Raw genomic sequence first — 16,983 nt, 5'->3', positions numbered from 1 at the left:
GAGCCTGATTTTCAGAAGGTGTTGAGTGTATGCCTTCGGAAAATCAGATTCTGTTAAGATGTCCCAAAAACTGAGGCACCCAAATCACTCGTCACTTTTGAAAATGTGGACAACCTAGAAATGAGTCTAGTTGTTTGAACTGCCATTTGACTGGGAGTCTCACAGCTCCTTCTTACCGTGTGTGATTTTACCGCTGAGTCTGTTCATAGGCACCGAGCTTGGCAGGAGCTCCCACTCCCTCAATGTGCAGAAACTTTTGTGACTGGGGAATGGAAGCAAATGTGCACAGATATTTTCACTTTGACAATTACAGGTGTCTTAGTAATGTTGAGGATTACAATGGCCAAAATGGCATGAATAGCTAGTGATTCACTTACTTATCTAGCATGGCACTTGCAACATTTTCTGGGCACAGTTGTCCTTTGTTGTTCTAAAATGCTTATTGCCCTGTTAGTTATTATCCTAAAACCCTAGAAGTCTGCCACAGGTTTTCCTATCCTCAGCCTGGAGGCAGCATCACATTAGAGGGAATGTGAGTCAGGAGTTCTAACACTGCTTAACATACTTTTAACTTGACCATGGTCAGATGATGTGGTATCAACTGGGGCTTCTTCGGATTACTGCAATATGATTAATACATAATATTACAATCATAATGATATCAGTGCTGGATGGACATTAGTGTTCCCACGGCTGCTTTATCGCCAGTGGAACGTCATTGGTGGCTGTGCAGCAGCTGGAGGTGTGAAGATTTGAACATTTGTAGATATGCCTTTACAGCTGCCCGGCACGACAGACTTACAAAAACTGTTGGTAGGCTAGGTCCATATAGAAAACCTTTGTAAAGTGTCCGTTTCTAGTCTGTGGTGGCTGGAAGAGCAGTGTTCATGGTTTGTTAGTGTGAAGCATGCAAGAATGGTGTTTTAACAGCCCCAAATCTCTGTGCTTCAGGTTATTCTCTTGTAAGAAGATCGTCCAGTGGTTAGAGCAGCGGTCTGGGAATCGGGAATTCTGCATTCTATTCATGGCTCTGCCATTAACTCATTGTATGGAGTTGGGTAAATCATTTGACTTCTCTCTGCTTTGGTTTCTCCATCTGTAAGATAGTTTTCTTACAGGGGAGCTGAGTCTTAATTCATGAACCTTTGTAAAGTGCCTTGAGAGCTAGGCCTGAAATGGAAGTGCAAAGGAGCATTATTTCTGTTACTATTAAAAGTGGACCTAATAATTAGTCAGTGGTTGTAAAATGCTTTGAAGCTCTCAGATGAAGGTGCTTTACAGGCACAAATTATTATTACATTGTTTTCAGGGTCCACTGGTTTGGGGAAACATCCCCTCTCTGCTCGTTGATCAGTTTTATCTCCCCATCTGTCAAGGATTAGTTTTTTTTCCTCTCAGCATTAAAGTTGGGATTTTTCAATAAACTCTGCATTGATCTAACTGTGCTTCCATTGAAGTCAGTGGCAAAACTCCTATTGGTTTCAGTGGGAGCAGAGTTAACCCAATGGAAATCTCACCTCAACTGTGGGAACTGCATTAGATGGTTAGTACATTGTTGTGTGTCAGAAGGGTGGTTGGGTTTTTTCTTTTTCTATTAATGTTTGAGTCTAAATGTTCTTTCTCGCAACTTGTGGTCACAAGATACGGTTGAGATATTGCAAGGAGCCTAATGTAACTAAAAGGATTTGGCAGGCTGAATTTCAGCCCACCATCCCAGCCAAAGTAGGAAGTGGTTAGGGTGGCCAGGAATTCAGCATGCGTCCCCTAGATTAATTAACAACAAGAGTTGGCTCTGTGCCACCCCAAGCAGCGGAGAGATAAAGCAAACAAAGGATGGTTAACAGTGGGGGGAAGGAAGAGTTTGACTTTGCTGTGGCTAAAAGGGAAACATACAGATGAATGATTTATTATATGAGTTCTCCCAGATCCGCAAGTGTTTTCTGTCTTATGTTTCTGGTAAAGGACTGCAGGCACACTTTTAAGATCTGAGAGTCACAGTTCCCAAGATTTGAAACTTTGGCAGAGGGGTTTTTTAAGAGATTTTGGTGCCGCTTCACACTCCCCTGCTCCCTACCTCCAGAGGGTGCTGTGTGCATTGGGTGATTTCTCCATGTAGCCTGTTGTGTCCTGAGAACAAAGCTGAAGGGCACGAGAAAAAAAGCAGAGAAATAAGCTAAATCTTGCCAGAATGAGCCCAGAAGTCTCTGGTAGCTGTAGCCCCCCAGATTTCTTGGCAAGTTGATTTCTGTAACCTTTTTCTCCTCCTCTCCATCCCCCACTTCCCATTTTCCATCTGATTTCTCTCCCCTCCTCCTGGACTGTAGAAGATTCTTATCTGTTTGGGTCAGGGCTGATTACCCTAGCAAGAGTCCTCTGCCACTAATCGCCAGGACCGACTGCTTATTCTCTGACATGGAGTACGTATCACCCAGTTCTCTTTAGGCCTTGGCCTCATGCCCTCTTGCTTTATCAGAAGAAATGGCCTCGACTGGAGTATGTGCTGAGATCCTGCTGTCGTTGAAGTCAGTGGCAAAACTCCCATTGACTTGTATGGGAGTGAGCACTCTGAGAACAACTGAAAATAACTGGTAGTGAGGGGTTGGCTCTCCATTTGAGAAGCGCCTGGCAGGGAGTGGAGTAAGGCCGTTGTTCACAGGGGTCAAAGCTGCCAAAGAGGTGCTGCTGTTTCACTACTGTACAGCCACCTAATGCTGGTCTGAATCTGGGACATTTGCTGGGATTGGAACTGCCCAGGGCTGATTTCCAAAACCTGAAACAGTCGCCGCCAAATCGGGGCTGATGACAGCTCTGCTGCTTTCATAATTGGCAGCAAATGTAGGTGGTTATATTTTGGGTTCCTTTTTATGACATGTTTATATGACTGTGTTAACTTTACATGCCATGTACAGAGCAGTTACATGTACAGCATAACACACAGATGTGCTCCAATGTCATGGATGTGCCTATGAAACTTTGAACCATGAGAAATGGAGATTAAAGGGCCTAAGTTACCTTGAAAAAAATCACCTTTGTACGGGAAAATACTGTACTCTGTGGAGTTTGCAAGTAATACATAAAAAGGTCAGTGGCATGCTCAGGGTGCAAGTGACTGCCATATTTGGGGTTGGGAAGGAATTTTTTCCTGGGTCAGATTGGCAGGTTTTGGGGGTTTTTTTTGCCTTCCTCTGTAGCATGGGGAATGGGTCACTTGCTGGTTTAAACTAGTATTAACGATGGAGTCTCTGTAACTCAAAGTCTTTAAATAATGATGTGAGGACATTAGTAACGCAGCCAGAGGTTAGGGGTCTATTACAGGAGTGGGTGGGCGAGATTCTGTGGCCTGCGCTGTGCAGCAGGTCAGACTAGATCAGTGGTTTTCAACCTGTGGTCCACGGACCTTTGAGGGTCCGCAGACTATGTTTAAGATTTCCAAAGGGGTCAGCATCTCCATTCAAAACTTTTAGGGGTCCACAATTGAAAAAAGATTGAAAACCACTGGACTAGATGATCATGATGGTCCCTTCTGGCCTTAAAGTCTACGAGTCTAAAAATAAATATGTTGTTTTCAATTTGTTTGCTTTTTCATTGTTTCTCCTGTATAGCTAGTTTCTCTCTTGCCAAAGAGACCCTCATAAATATCAACAGGGAAGCAGAAAAAAACTTACGATATTTAAGTATAATATTCAGGACACACTATTTAAAAGGCAAAGGAATGATGTATCAGAAACCAGTTTCTTGAAATTAGTCAGTTTCAAAAATAAAATAAAATAAAATAAATCCAACTTGAGTGTGTCATTTAAATTGGAGTTTTCAGACCAGAACTCAATAGGAACATATGTATTTGAGGGGTGTGAAGGTTTTTCAGGAGCTGATGGTTTTGTGGACTGGTTTCTTTTATGCAGAAAAGTTGTTGGTATGCTAATGGTGGGTATTGTCGTTGGTCCCTTGGTCCTGCATGTTGCTTACTGTAGAATCAGGGTCTTAGCTAAGTTGTATTTTAAATTATCTTCAAGGAGGCCAAAAGTCCTGCGATCGAGTAAAATATGACTCAGCACAGCTAAGTGTGATAGAACCTGACCTTTATTGATTGGGAAGTTATTTAAAGAAATAAGATGACTGCATGGCTTGCGGGGTTGGTAATTGTATTGGAATCTTTGGCTGCAAAAACACTCATTCAAATAAACAGGTCAATTCATGATGGAAAGCCTGGACTCTGTGACAGTTTCTCAGAGGCTTTCATGAGATGGTGAGTTATTGGTCTTGGTCCAGGCTGGGACTTTCCAGGGTCCTGGGGGAGTTACACACCCCAGGCCCAGATTATCCAAAGTATTTAGGCACCAGGGGAGTGAGGTGCCCAAATACCTGGGAGGCCCAGTTCCCATGGAAAATCAGCAGGAGCTGGGAGCGTATTTCCTATGGCCCCTTAGAAAAATCACAGTCCTCGCTCTTTGTCTCCACCTTGCTCAAACCAACAGCGTGGCTGCCGCTATTTGTTGCTGTGGCTATCAATTTCCTGAGAAGAACCACGGAATGCCTGGACACGGTGGACGGCCAATGAGCTCCCTTGTTGTCGAACAAACAAGGGGGACTCTCACATCTCACATTTTTTCTGTCCTACATTGGATTTTTCTGCAGAAGGGATAAACACTAAGAACTGAATCCTGACACTGGGCTGTTTTATGCTGTCTTCTGGCCCTAAAGACACTTACTTCGGTGCCACATTGAAGAGAATCAATGAAAGAAATTGCGCTTATTGAAGGGAACTTTTTGTTTTTCAGTTCCTCCACAAAATGACGAAATGTTGGACTCTGAAAGAGCTCAAGAGCTCTCCTGTGAGGGGATAACTCACATTTTGCAGAGCATCTGCCTTCCCTAGGATTGGTGGCTTATTTTCCTAAATCTTAGAACTGAACGAAAAATGTCAGTTACGGTGCTTGAGAAGGGATAGAACAGGAACCAGTGGCCCTGAAGATATCTCAAAGAATTGGCCTCCTGAAATAAGCAATTTTAGTAGTGACATTTTTAACTGAAAAATGCTGCCATCTGTCATAAATCAATATCTCTGCACCTCAGAAAAGCAGATATAAATGCTTGTAAGAAAACAGTGGAAAATGAGAGCATTTGGGATTATCATGTTCTATTCCGTATACATGATCACATAAGTAATTTCTCCACAGGCAGAAAATCTACACAAGTTTCTTTATGTTGGAGCTTAATGTAGTGTAGTGGTTGGGGTTTTGTTTTGTTTTGTTTTTTGTTTCTTTTTTAGTGATCCATTCCAGCTGAAACTTGTAAGGCTGAAGTATGTTAAGTATATTGGCTTAACAAAAACGATTGTGAGCATTGCTGGGGCAGATTGACAATCTGACAATTAATTGTATTTTGTAGGGCCATAAAAATTCCATTTCTGCTGTGGAAAGTTTTAACCTCTTCACTACCCGCCAGGGAAAGCCGCTGGAAGGCCGGTTTGTTTACCTGCAGCGTCTGCAGGTTCGGCCAATCGCAGCTCCCACTGGCTGTGGGAAGGGAGACCAGCACGTCCCTCGGCCCGCACTGCTTCCCGCAGCCCCCATTGGCCTGGAGCAGCGAACCGCGGCCAGTGGGAGCTGCGATCAGCCGAACCAGCAGATGCTGCAAGTAAACAAACCACCCCGGCCCGCCAGCGGCTTTTCCTGGTGGACCGCTTGCCAAAGGTTGCCGATCCCTGGCTTAAAGTATATGCCTATAGTTAAACACTGCTAAATTGGGGCCTAAATTCAAACATTAAAGTGTGAGGCAGAGATATTTTAATTGTGCGTGTTGTATAATATTTAGTGATTTTTGTGTGTTTTCTGGAAAAATTTTGTAAAATTTGATGGACAATTCCGTCGTGCTTTTAAAAGGTAGCATGGAACAGCCAGCAAGGACATTTTTGGTTAGCATTTTGTTTACAAGAAGCATTTTATTAGTGAAGTGCTTTGAACTTTACTTACATTTAAAGTGCTGTCAGCTCACAAACCGTCAGAACCTCAAGTTATGTTTTCTTTAGCTTGAGACCCCAGAGAGAGAGAGAGAATTTCCTTTTGGATGTGTCTGCTGGGAGGTACAGCTTCACCAGGGGAAATGGTGACGCGAAGGAACAAGACCACAAGTAAACAAGAGCCAGAATTCCAGTGTATACATCTGATCGATAAAGCCGGCTTTGATGGCAGAGAGAGCTCTGACGCCAGCCGAAATGTGGCTGTCAGAAGTTGTAGCTGCCTACAGTGATAGTTGTTAAAAATGTGGCCTGTACCACCATTGAGGAAGGCAGTATAGGGCTAACATACTTCTCTTTTTGAACAAGCATGGCTCTGTCCAAAAATCCCTCCTGATCTTGTTGTCAGCACAGAAAGGGCAGCATGCAAAAGAGGGGGGGAAATCGGCTATTTATTTAAATTGCAGGGATATGACTTTCTGTCCATTGCCCCTGCTGTCTGGTGAGTGGTAGAGCCTAATGGCTGGAGGCGAAACTAATACTTGGCAGTGGATAAGACACAGAGCAGGCTCTCTTGTAATAGAGGCTGGCTAAAGTGCTTGCTTTATGTCAGGGTTGCCAGATGAGTTCATCTTTTCAGGATTTGTTTGAATACGCTGAGAGATAAAAGAATGAAAACCAATCCACCTCTGCACAGGCAGCCACTTTGTTTAGCTGGGGAGACGGCAGAAAGTGAGGCTGCGTACGGGGCACATAAAGAGACCCTTTAGAAAGCTTTCCGGAGGCACAGCCTTTTCATTTGAACCTTTTAACTGTCTCTTTTCAGTGTGTTTTATTTGCCTTTTGGGCCCTAGATGAGTTCCCTTTTCAGCTATTGCATGGCTTTTAAAAGCCATTATTAGGCCACTCACCCCCAAAGAAAAGTGGGATTGCAGGGGAGACTTTTAGCTGCCTTGGCCGTCCAAACACGGTTAACTAAAACTAACATCCGTCTCTGCTCTAAACATAGGAGATGTTTCACATACTTTTTCATTGCTTACCTCCCTCCTTTTTTGGATATCCTTGAAAGGAACTGAAATGAGGGAAAAAGAGATGAAGTGTGTTGGCTGGTTGTTTTGGATTAGAGATGTTGAGTGGGTGTGTGGATGGATGTGTGTGTACACACCCGTATGGGGGTAATTGATTCTCAAGTCTTGTCTGGAAGTTCTTTTAATAAAGGCATCTAATCTGCCTTCATCAACGGTGATGTAATGATTGATTAGGAACATCCTAGTTGAAAAAAAGTCCTTTGTTTACTCTACTCCACACAGGGAAGAGGAATTCCTATCAAATTATTGCATATTCTTGGAAAGTATGCATACTATCGGGGACACTAACAGCCTGCTATTAGAGCTGGAAATGGATGTAGAGCGTATGCTGCATTCCTTCATTGTTGGTTTTATTGGACAGAAGGCAGAGCGATTTGCAGTAAAGAATGGAAAACACCTATTAAAAATGTCTAATGCTGGCTGTTCTAAAGAAGTTTACTTTTAACTCAGTGCAAAATCAAAATTTGAAGTTATCCTCTCTTTAGTTTGTAGGGAAATTTAGGGTTAAGTGGTAATTTCTGAAAAATATAATAACAAAAACTACTTACCTAATGGGCAAACAGGGCTTTGCAAAGGTTCTGAGGTTAAACAGATGCAGAACTCTGTAATTGCTACCAGGCTCCAGACCTTACAGATGAAAAGCCACAAACTTTACTGTAGCTCAGACTATTGGTATGACTAAGACAATGTGGGACAACAAAACTTAACAGTTGGTGTGGGGGGGGGATCAGGTACGTTGGGCATCTCAGATACATGATATTCTAGGGGAAAGATGATCTAGAAAGCTAGCAAAAAGATACAATTTTTCTGCACAGCAAATGATGTTTGTTTACACGGTACACCATGGAAGATTTAATTACAAATGAAATTCATCTGCTCAATACCTGCTTTCTGTTCTTTCTACTATAGTTCTGTCTGTTAGTCATCCTCTGCTCTCCTCATAAAGTTTAAGCATTTCAATAGAAATATATAACTCTTTGTTTTAGTATTTTATAAAGAAGAAAATGGGCATGCAGACCTGGAACAAAATCTTATTCTCACTGGATGGTAATAGACAGGGGGAAAATGCAATATAAGGTCAGGTTGGTTATACTCATTCCAAACTCCTTGAATTCAGTGGGTTGTACAGACAAAACTGAGGACAGAATTTGATTGGGCTGATAGTGTTTTGGAAATCCTTGATTGGATGAGACTTCAGTCCGTACAGATTTATGTTAATATCACTGACTGTATTAATGCATTTTTGCAAATACTGCAGAAATACTGCGAAGAGGTTCAGAAACTTCTTTTTAACCAGTTCCTGAAGTCTTAAAATTTACTGTTCTTCATTCTGATTAGAGATTTGTGAAGTTGAAGAACTTGCTATGTCGTATTTGGATCTAAACTGGTCTTTTTATGAGTCAAAATTAACTTTGACTATTCTTCCCTTACTCACTCTCCTAAAACTGCATGTTCCCATGACTAGTGCCTGGCAAGTGATCATGACATGTTTTGGGAAGAGCAGAGTCCAGTTGACAGTGTTTATTGATGTGCTTGGATATATGTTCATCATGGAACTGTGGATGAAGTCATTACTCTTCCAGAGTAAGCATGCTGATCATTTAACTCCCCCATAAGCCATGGGCTGTAGGTTCTTTCGAGATGGTAAAGGAGATAAAGGCTTTTGGTCAAAGGGTTAAAGAAAAAAAAAATCTTCAGTGTTTACAAATTCATTGTGCTGTGAACCGTCTGGAGAACTTGGAATGGCTCTTTATGATATAGTGACTCACTGAGCTGTTTGCAGCCCTGTAGGAAGATGGAAGGGAAATTTGCTGGAGTTGGGATTCATTTTTTGCTTTGGAGCCCAAAGCAAACAGGTTGTAAGGGTGCTTTTGTTTATGTAGGTCAGTGCAATGTGTCGAGCCAAAGGGCTAAGTTATGTGATTGTGCTGGATGTTACTTCCCTAGAATAATTTTCTTAGTTGAACAGGAACTTTAACTTCCGCCCAAAGGTTTGACAATTAATTGTATTCAGTTTGACACAGCCTCTCCATGCTAACGCTCCGTGTATCAGAAGGCAAGTGGCAGATCTTCTATAGCTGGGCCTATTAATATCTGACGTTGGACTTAAAATTGTAGTGTAAGATGGGATATGCCGTTTGGGGTTTATGAGATGGTGGAAGGCTAACCTTGTGACTGGCTGTGAGCTAGTCAAGAGCTGAATAAACCTCTCTCTTATTGCTGGGTGTGTGCATGTGAAGAAAGGCGGGGGATACAGTTTTAAAGACGTCATCTGTGATGTCTAGAAGAAAAACGTGGGTATGACTTCAATGTGAGAACAAAAGACTCCCATTTTCTCAGTCCAGCCTATGTAACTTGCTGATTTTCTGGATTCAGGCTGAGATTTTCAAAGGCACCTACTTAAGCTCCCAGTCAGTTTCTGTGGGATTTGGGCACCGAACACCCTGATGCCATTTTGAAAACCGCAGCCCCAACATTACCCTCTCTAGTTATTCCATCATGCAGCTGTTTGTCTTTCGACAGTGATTCTTATTGTGAAAAGAAAAAAGATCGATAAGCAGTCGCTTAAACTTATATTGTCATTTTCATTGTGACTGTAGTTCTGCTCATTCCACTGCTGGATCGAAACCTTTTCATAATGATAGGTGAGGTACTTGTTTTTAAAGTAGAGGTGCCATAAAGTTGGACTAAATTTTCCATCAGATTGCTGCTAAATTCCTGTCTGAATTAAGTGGCTTTTGAAAGACTGACAAGGGAGGTTAAGGAGTAGCTTACAAATGGGGAGATCTGAGTTTAAGCTTCTACCACAGATTTTCTGGTTGAGTTTGGGCAGGGAGCTTAGCCTCTCTGCAGCCTAGCACCCAGCTATAAGAAAGGAAGGTAATAGTATTTCCCCAGCTTGTATTGTGAGGCTAAATACATTAAAGATTGGGAGGTGCTCAGATATCTTAGTAATAGGGTCCATAAAAATATGTAAGATAGAAATTCAGTGTTGGTTGTAAGTCTCTTGTGTCAAGCAGTACACAAAGGAAGACTCAATGTGCTTGGGTGCTGTTTTCAGAGCGGTGCTATTCTGTGCTTCTTACATTAGTTATTAGGGACCTAATTCACACCTACCTTGAACACAATTCAAGGCATCGTAATCCATAGTACGTATTCAGAAGCATTGTATATTGTGCCGAAGATCAAGCACCGTTCAGAAAGGCCCTTCTTCAGCCTGGGCACTCATTTTCTCAGGCTGGACAGTGGACGTTCCAAACAGGAAGCACAAAAGGTATTTCCAGCACAAACAGGAGAGCGCTTTTAATACTCGTTTCCCTTTTAATTGCTTCAACAAGGAATGGGCCAGCCTGCAAGGAACGGCGGCTTCCATTAACTTCTAGCCTGACCTCCCCTGGTGCTAATTATGGATCTAAAAAAATGAAAACTGAATCAGTACTAGCACATGCTCTCATTCATTTTACTTATTGCCATTTCTAAGGGGTCCATCGCCATAGTAACCCAGTGCCATGCAAATATTCGTGAACTCCTGCTCAGAACCCCATGGAAATATTAACATCCCCATTTCACAAGGGGCTAGAGGCACAAAGGGTCAGATTTTTAAAGGTATTTCGGCACCTATCTATAGAAATACCCTTATGAATCGGCCCAGAAGTGACTTGCCCAATCAGTAACAGCAGAACAGCTCCGTTGACTTCAGGAAAGCTACTGTGACTTGTGTACATTGGTGTAACAGAGCTGGATTTGGTATGCCATTTGTTACAAAAAAAGATTTTGGTGGAATTTGGGCTCCTGAGTGCAGAAGCTAAATATCAAAGGTAGCTCAGGAATGGAGACGTGTTAGTGCGAAATGGGTGTATTTATTGCTAAACTCACAAATATCTTATTTTCTGTATATATAATACCCTATACCAACAAAATTAACTTTCCATTGGCGGTATTTCCCTCCTGTCCCTCCCCTTTTCCCCCATCGCTGGTTTAAAGATTCTGAGTGTTACTGGATGGGCGTTGGGATGGAGAAAAGGGGAAGCTGCAGTGAATCCAGTGTGTGTTTACTGCTCAACCATCCCACTTGGCCTAAATGTAACTCCATCCCCACCCTCACTCCCAGGGAAGCCAGAGTTCTCCTGCAGTATGTATAGGAACACAGTGCTTACGCTAATGCACAACAACTTTGAGCTTTCTACAGCAACTTCCTTTGTCTCGTTTTGGATTTTTAGTCACAGAGCTGGGATTAGGAGATCAAGATATGTGCTTCCACTTTCTTTTGTTCTTGCAGCGTGTGAAAGTGATACCTGTCTGAACGTCCGTGTATATTTTATGCAAAATTCACCTATGAACTTGTGAGTAAGACATAACCAACAGTGGTTTTTGAGTTAACCTTTCTATTTTCCCTTCGTTGGCCAGGCCGTAGTACACAGTGGAGCTGGGGACTTCTGTTTCCTTGCAGATTCACCAAGTCTCGCTGATAGAATCAAATAAATCTTCAAAACAAAGGCCGTTAGGAAAAGACTAAAAGAGCTACATCTGTATAAATTGGCAAAGGGCTTGTCTGCACACACAAACTGTAAGGCTTTAACAGTATAGTTAAAGTAGCCCAACCCACCTAGTGAGGATGCAAGGGAAGGGAAATATACTGTATTGGTAGAAGGCACCTTCATACCAGTATAACTATGTCCACATTGCGGGATGTGCCAATTTAACTACTTGAGTAGAGAATCACACCCCTAACTGAAATTGGTAGGGATACAGACCAGGTCACAGAAATGATTCACAGGGTAGTGCTGGTGGTAACGAGATAAAGAGAAAGTATTTAGGGTGGTACAAGGAATATCACTTGGAGTAAGAAGGGAGAAATTAAGGCTGAATATTAGGGAAAACTTCCTGACAGATCTATTAGACTGTGTAGTGATCTCCCTGGGGTGGGGGTGGGAGGGAAGCCCATTGCTAGGGGCTGTACAAACTGGAGTAGAAAACGTACTGTTGAGAGCAGTCATGGGAGCTGGATTAACTAATAGGCCTTATGCATCTTCTGTTTCTAAGATCCTGGGAAGAAGAATCTTGTCTGAAGTACATCGCCTGTGTAATATAGGAGTAAATTCAGCCCCAGGATCCTACCTTGTCTTTCATCCAAAATTTTAGTAGCTTGCTTATCAAAGGCACTCGGACTAATTTTTTTGTGTACATGTTAGAGCTACTGAGGGTGCAGCTTCTGAGAAATCCTGTTTACAACCAGAGCAGTCATGGAGCCAAAAGATGCTTTTAGCCCTGCCTAGCCTTTTATGGAGGAAGCTGGAAAACAGGTTTCAAAAGCTGGAGGACTCTGAGGGTGAACTCCATGCCACATTGAAGTCAACAGGAGTTTTGCCCTTTACTTCAATGGGGACAGGATGTTGCCCTGAATTTTTGGTAGTTGCTGAGCACTGGCTCGCTCCTTTGTGTAAGCCACCTTAAGCAACAGGGAATCATCTAGCAGGTCTCGTTCCCCACAATGAAAATGCCTTCAAACCTCCAGGTGGGGACTCTGTAGAAACAGGGCTGGAGCTTCTGCCTGGCAGGCATTTACATGGATGCGTGAGTGTGTTGGGTCTGGGAGATTGTATATGCAGATGTATGGGGGATGGAGAGAGCCGTTCTCATACTTCTGTTGAGGTTGGGGTGTGTGACAGCTCACGAGTGTCCACATAAAGGGGCATTCCCCATCCTTGTCTTGCAGCAGTCAGTGCTTGCAGCCAGATTTTTGCCAGGCTGCTCTATGTTTAGAGGTGGAAAAGCCCAATTACCCACCATTTTTCTCCTCCTTCCCGCTTCCCCCCCATTAAAGTTGTATAGTTACAACTCAAGTTAAACTCTAACAAAGCAGCTTAATTCAAAGACTGTTAATGGGAAGGAAAGCCCATTCCTCTCCAGTGTAATTTGAGAATGAAAAGAAATGGGGCTGTAGGCCTGTGCTTTAAATCCAGTGCCTTAATAGAGTCTCTGAAGCAAAATAATGGCATCACCCTGTGTGTGAGTTAATCAGACTTGATGGCATGAAGGCAGAGAGGTCAACAGGCCACGGTCTTGTGATATATTGTCAGGGAGCTTAATGCAGGGTATAGAACAAGGCCGGCTCAAAGCAGAGCTGCTTGCCGGGTTTATAGCTCTGGGACCCTTGCCCAGAACAAGAATGTTAGGCGTATTTTATACATAAGTGGCCAACTTAGATTGGTTATGAAAAGACCCCTAACAAATGAAGTAATTGTTTTCTTTAATTTTTTGTTTGCTTATTTATTTAAGCATGGCACTTGTAGCTAAACATAGTTTTGCCAACAAAGTAAACCATTTAGGACTAAACAAATCTGAAGCAGAAAAAATCTTACTCCAGAGTTAACCTCCATAAAAAAAGAGCTTTGTATAGGTGAAGGAAAGTATGCATCGCTCACTCCTCTGAGGGGTTTAATCTGTGCACTTCATTAGTATTTTGAATGCCGAGAGAACTCTGACGGGGAGCACCTACGCTGTATATCGGTAGTAGCTGGAAGATCTAAGCTAAAGTTAATTGAAATGCAGCTGACTCAAATAGAATGGAGAATATGGATGAAGAATCTCTGTTTATTATACGGTCATCCTTGAAATCACAGAGTGGATTTTTGGAAAATAGCCTGTAAGCATCAGGATTACGTGTTTGGAAGGAGCCTGTTTCACCTTTTAGGGCCCCTTTTAGAGATGTGAATTCCTGTTCAGTTTCTAGAGGCACTGTAAATAGTGATAAGCATGAACTTTAAAGGCGCCTCCAGCTGTCCCAATACCTCCATTCTTCATTCAACATGGCTCAGAGAAGGAAGAGGCCTTCCTGTTGGTCAGGAAGATGAGTAATTCAATGTTATATACAAATATTTGTATAGTTTTATGGAAAATATTATACCCTTGGCATGAAAGGGTGCCTCACATTTCTTGTTCTCACTAGTGATACCAGAGCCTTTGTCAAAGATTGTTAGCTAGGAGAAATCTTCCAGAATATACTTGCATTCAAATCTTTTACCTTGACAGGTGATAACATTTCATGGGTATATCCATGCATTACATGTCAATATGAGTTTGCCTTTGAAAACCAAGGTACATTGGTTTATATGTTCAGTGGACTATGAAAGTGAAGGCCTGGCTGAAGTAACTTCTGTTTTCAAAAGTGAGTTGGAAGAAATTTCACAGATATTTTGTGTCCTTTAGTCTCCGAGATTGTCAAAGGGGAATATTAATGTTTAAGTTAATATGGGAGTTTATTCCCTGGTATTCTGATAAAATGCTTCCCCCCTCCTCTGACATCAGGGGTAACATGAAGGAACTTGCTGTGGTTCTGTTGGTACTTGAGGAAAAGTGCAGTTGGCCAGCAGATATGTGTGATACTAAAGTCTGAAACCGTGCACTTGAGTCACATCTTCACCTTTAACATTGAAAAGCAAACCATGGAGACTATAGATCCCAGGCTCCGGTGTCCCAAGACAGAGCACTGCATGCCGAGACTTTTGGTTTCCTTGACCCCTACCCATTTGTTAAAGAGGAAGATCTCTACTGTCGGCTAGGTTTCCCCTTCCTCCAAAAAATTTAAGGGGCTGTTAATGTCACTAATCATGTGAGTTAATATGACTCACCTGATTCCGTGTTGCAGGATCAGCCCGCTAAGTTGTAATCAGTGCTACTAATCAGCTAAGAGTTTGCACCGTCCTGATACATTTTTATTTTGTTTCTCCCGACCCACCACCCAGTCTGGCCTTCTTGGTTTGTAGCATTCTCCTGCTAGGTCTTGTCTTTTGGACTGTAAATTCTTTGGGGGCAGGGCCTGTTGTTTACATGTCTGTATAGCACCTATCACAATAAGTTTGCTTGTGGCCTTTAGGTGCTATCACAATACAAACGTTAAAGTATAATATGTGGGATCTGCGGGATCCTGACAAGTTGTTGGAATGGCCCACAGCTTAGACCGTTTGGATGGCCCTGATCTAGGCACAGAGGGTCTGCTGTGGGATTGACTTAGATAGGGGTTTCTTTCCTTGTGTCATTTTCACGCGATAGTAATTATTAAATGGGTTGTTTATTCGTGTGTGGCTTGAAATAGGTCAATGCTATATCAGCAACCTTGAATGTGTCTTTGCTTTTTTCCCCCACAGATGCCAGTATGTCGCCTGATGCCATTAAGCAGAGCCACTGGTGTAATGTTGCCTACTGGGAACATCGGACTCGTGTGGGACGCCTCTACACAGTGTATGAACAGTCTGTCAGTATATTTTATGACCTACCTCAAGGAAATGGCTTCTGCCTCGGACAGCTAAACCTGGAAAATAGGAGTGAGACTGTTAGAAGGACTCGAAGTAAAATCGGCTATGGGATTTTACTTAGCAAAGAACCGGATGGTGTGTGGGCCTACAATCGCAGTGAGCATCCTATCTTTGTCAACTCCCCAACACTGGACATTCCCAATTGTAGGACTTTAATAGTACGCAAAGTGATGCCTGGCTATTCGATAAAGGTATTTGATTACGAGAAGTCTTGCCTCTTACAACACGCCACGGATCTGGATTATGCAGATGGGCCCTACGACCCAAACAGCGTTCGGATAAGCTTTGCTAAAGGATGGGGGCCATGTTATTCGAGACAGTTCATCACGTCATGTCCTTGTTGGTTGGAGATATTACTCAGCAACAATAGATAACAATCAGCCTCTGCCGAAAGAAAGGAGAAAAAAAAAAAAGAGCGAGAGAGAGCGAGAAACACAGACTATTCCAAATATCATCTACCTAGATTTAATATAAAGTTTTATATATTATATGAAAATATATATTATACTTGTAATTATGGAGTCATTTTTACAATGTAATTATTTATGTATGGTGCAATGTGTATATGGACAAAAAAAGGAAAATGCACTTTGGCTTATATAATTCTTACAATACGGATTTAAAAAAATTATACAGCAAAAATAGGAGAAAGCCCTAATTTTGATGTATGGTTTTTTGAAATATTATTAATACCAGACAAAAAGCTAATACCAGTCACTCATTGATAATAAAGTATTCGCATTATAGGGGGTTTTATTGTCTTTTTTTTTTTTTTTTTTTTTCCCCAAAGAGGGAAGAACAGTTATTTTTCTGTCTTTAAATAAAGTTCTGAGCAGTCTCTCCTCAGGCATTCTGGAGTCAATTTAGATTTTCCAGAGTGAAGATTGCAGGCTCGAATCCATGCCAATTCATTTTTAAAAAATCAACTCCTTTCTGACTAGAGGGCTCCAGTTGTCTCCAGTGCTTCATACATGAAGGGAGGCCAAGATCAAGGGGGTGGAAAAAAGGATTAAAGAAAATCTGTTTAGAAATGTAGTTGTGTGTGCTGGTCTGTATTCCAGTTGGTAAAAACAAGTATGCTGGTTGGGATGTAGTGAAGTGTGTATGTGCGTACACACACATTTAGCAAATTAATGGGTGACAGGATTGATGGAAAGGACAGAATACAATCGGGGGCCTGATTCTAAAAGACTAAGTCCACTGGGATCAGTTTGCGGTATCAAGGCCTTGTAGCTATTCAGTCTCTCTCCAGTTCTTAGTGGAGAAGCCCAAGATTTTAAAAAGTGACTGGCAGTTTTGGGTGCCTCCATTTTGGAATGCACAACCTGATATACCTTGAAGCAGCCTGAATTTCAGAAAGCTGGTGATGGGGGATGGATCACTTGATGTTTACCTGTTGTGTTCATTCCCTCTGGGGCACCTGGCATTGGCCACTGTTGGAAGCAGGATACTGGGCTAGCTGGACCATTGGTCTGACCCAGTATGGCCGTTCTTATGTTCTTAAAGTGCTTGAGCACCCTTTTGAGAACATCTTATGCCTTTTAAGTGTCTCAGATCAGGCACCCAAAAATGGAGGCACCCAAGATCTCTAGTCACTTTTGAAACACTGTTGAGGCATTTTGGC

The 16,983-nt window shown here is 42.3% G+C and overlaps 1 protein-coding gene across 2 annotated transcripts in view; it reads left to right on the top strand.

Moving 5' to 3' along the window:
* Positions 1–16,105, top strand: part of SMAD6 (SMAD family member 6) — a 76,523-nt gene extending 60,418 nt beyond the window's left edge. For both annotated transcript variants that reach the window (XM_054043058.1, XM_054043057.1), the window contains one exon: positions 15,192–16,105. In XM_054043058.1, the coding sequence (XP_053899033.1) occupies positions 15,192–15,733 (542 nt within the window). In that variant the 3' untranslated portion in view covers positions 15,734–16,105. The remainder of the gene's footprint in view (positions 1–15,191) is intronic.
* The last annotated feature ends 878 nt before the right edge of the window (positions 16,106–16,983 follow it).

The sequence above is a fragment of the Malaclemys terrapin genome, chromosome 10 (genome assembly GCF_027887155.1).
Source record: "Malaclemys terrapin pileata isolate rMalTer1 chromosome 10, rMalTer1.hap1, whole genome shotgun sequence".
NCBI classification, from domain to species: domain Eukaryota; kingdom Metazoa; phylum Chordata; order Testudines; family Emydidae; genus Malaclemys; species Malaclemys terrapin.
The sequence above is the reverse complement of the archived record's forward strand: the minus strand, read 5'-3'. Positions and strand labels throughout refer to the sequence as shown.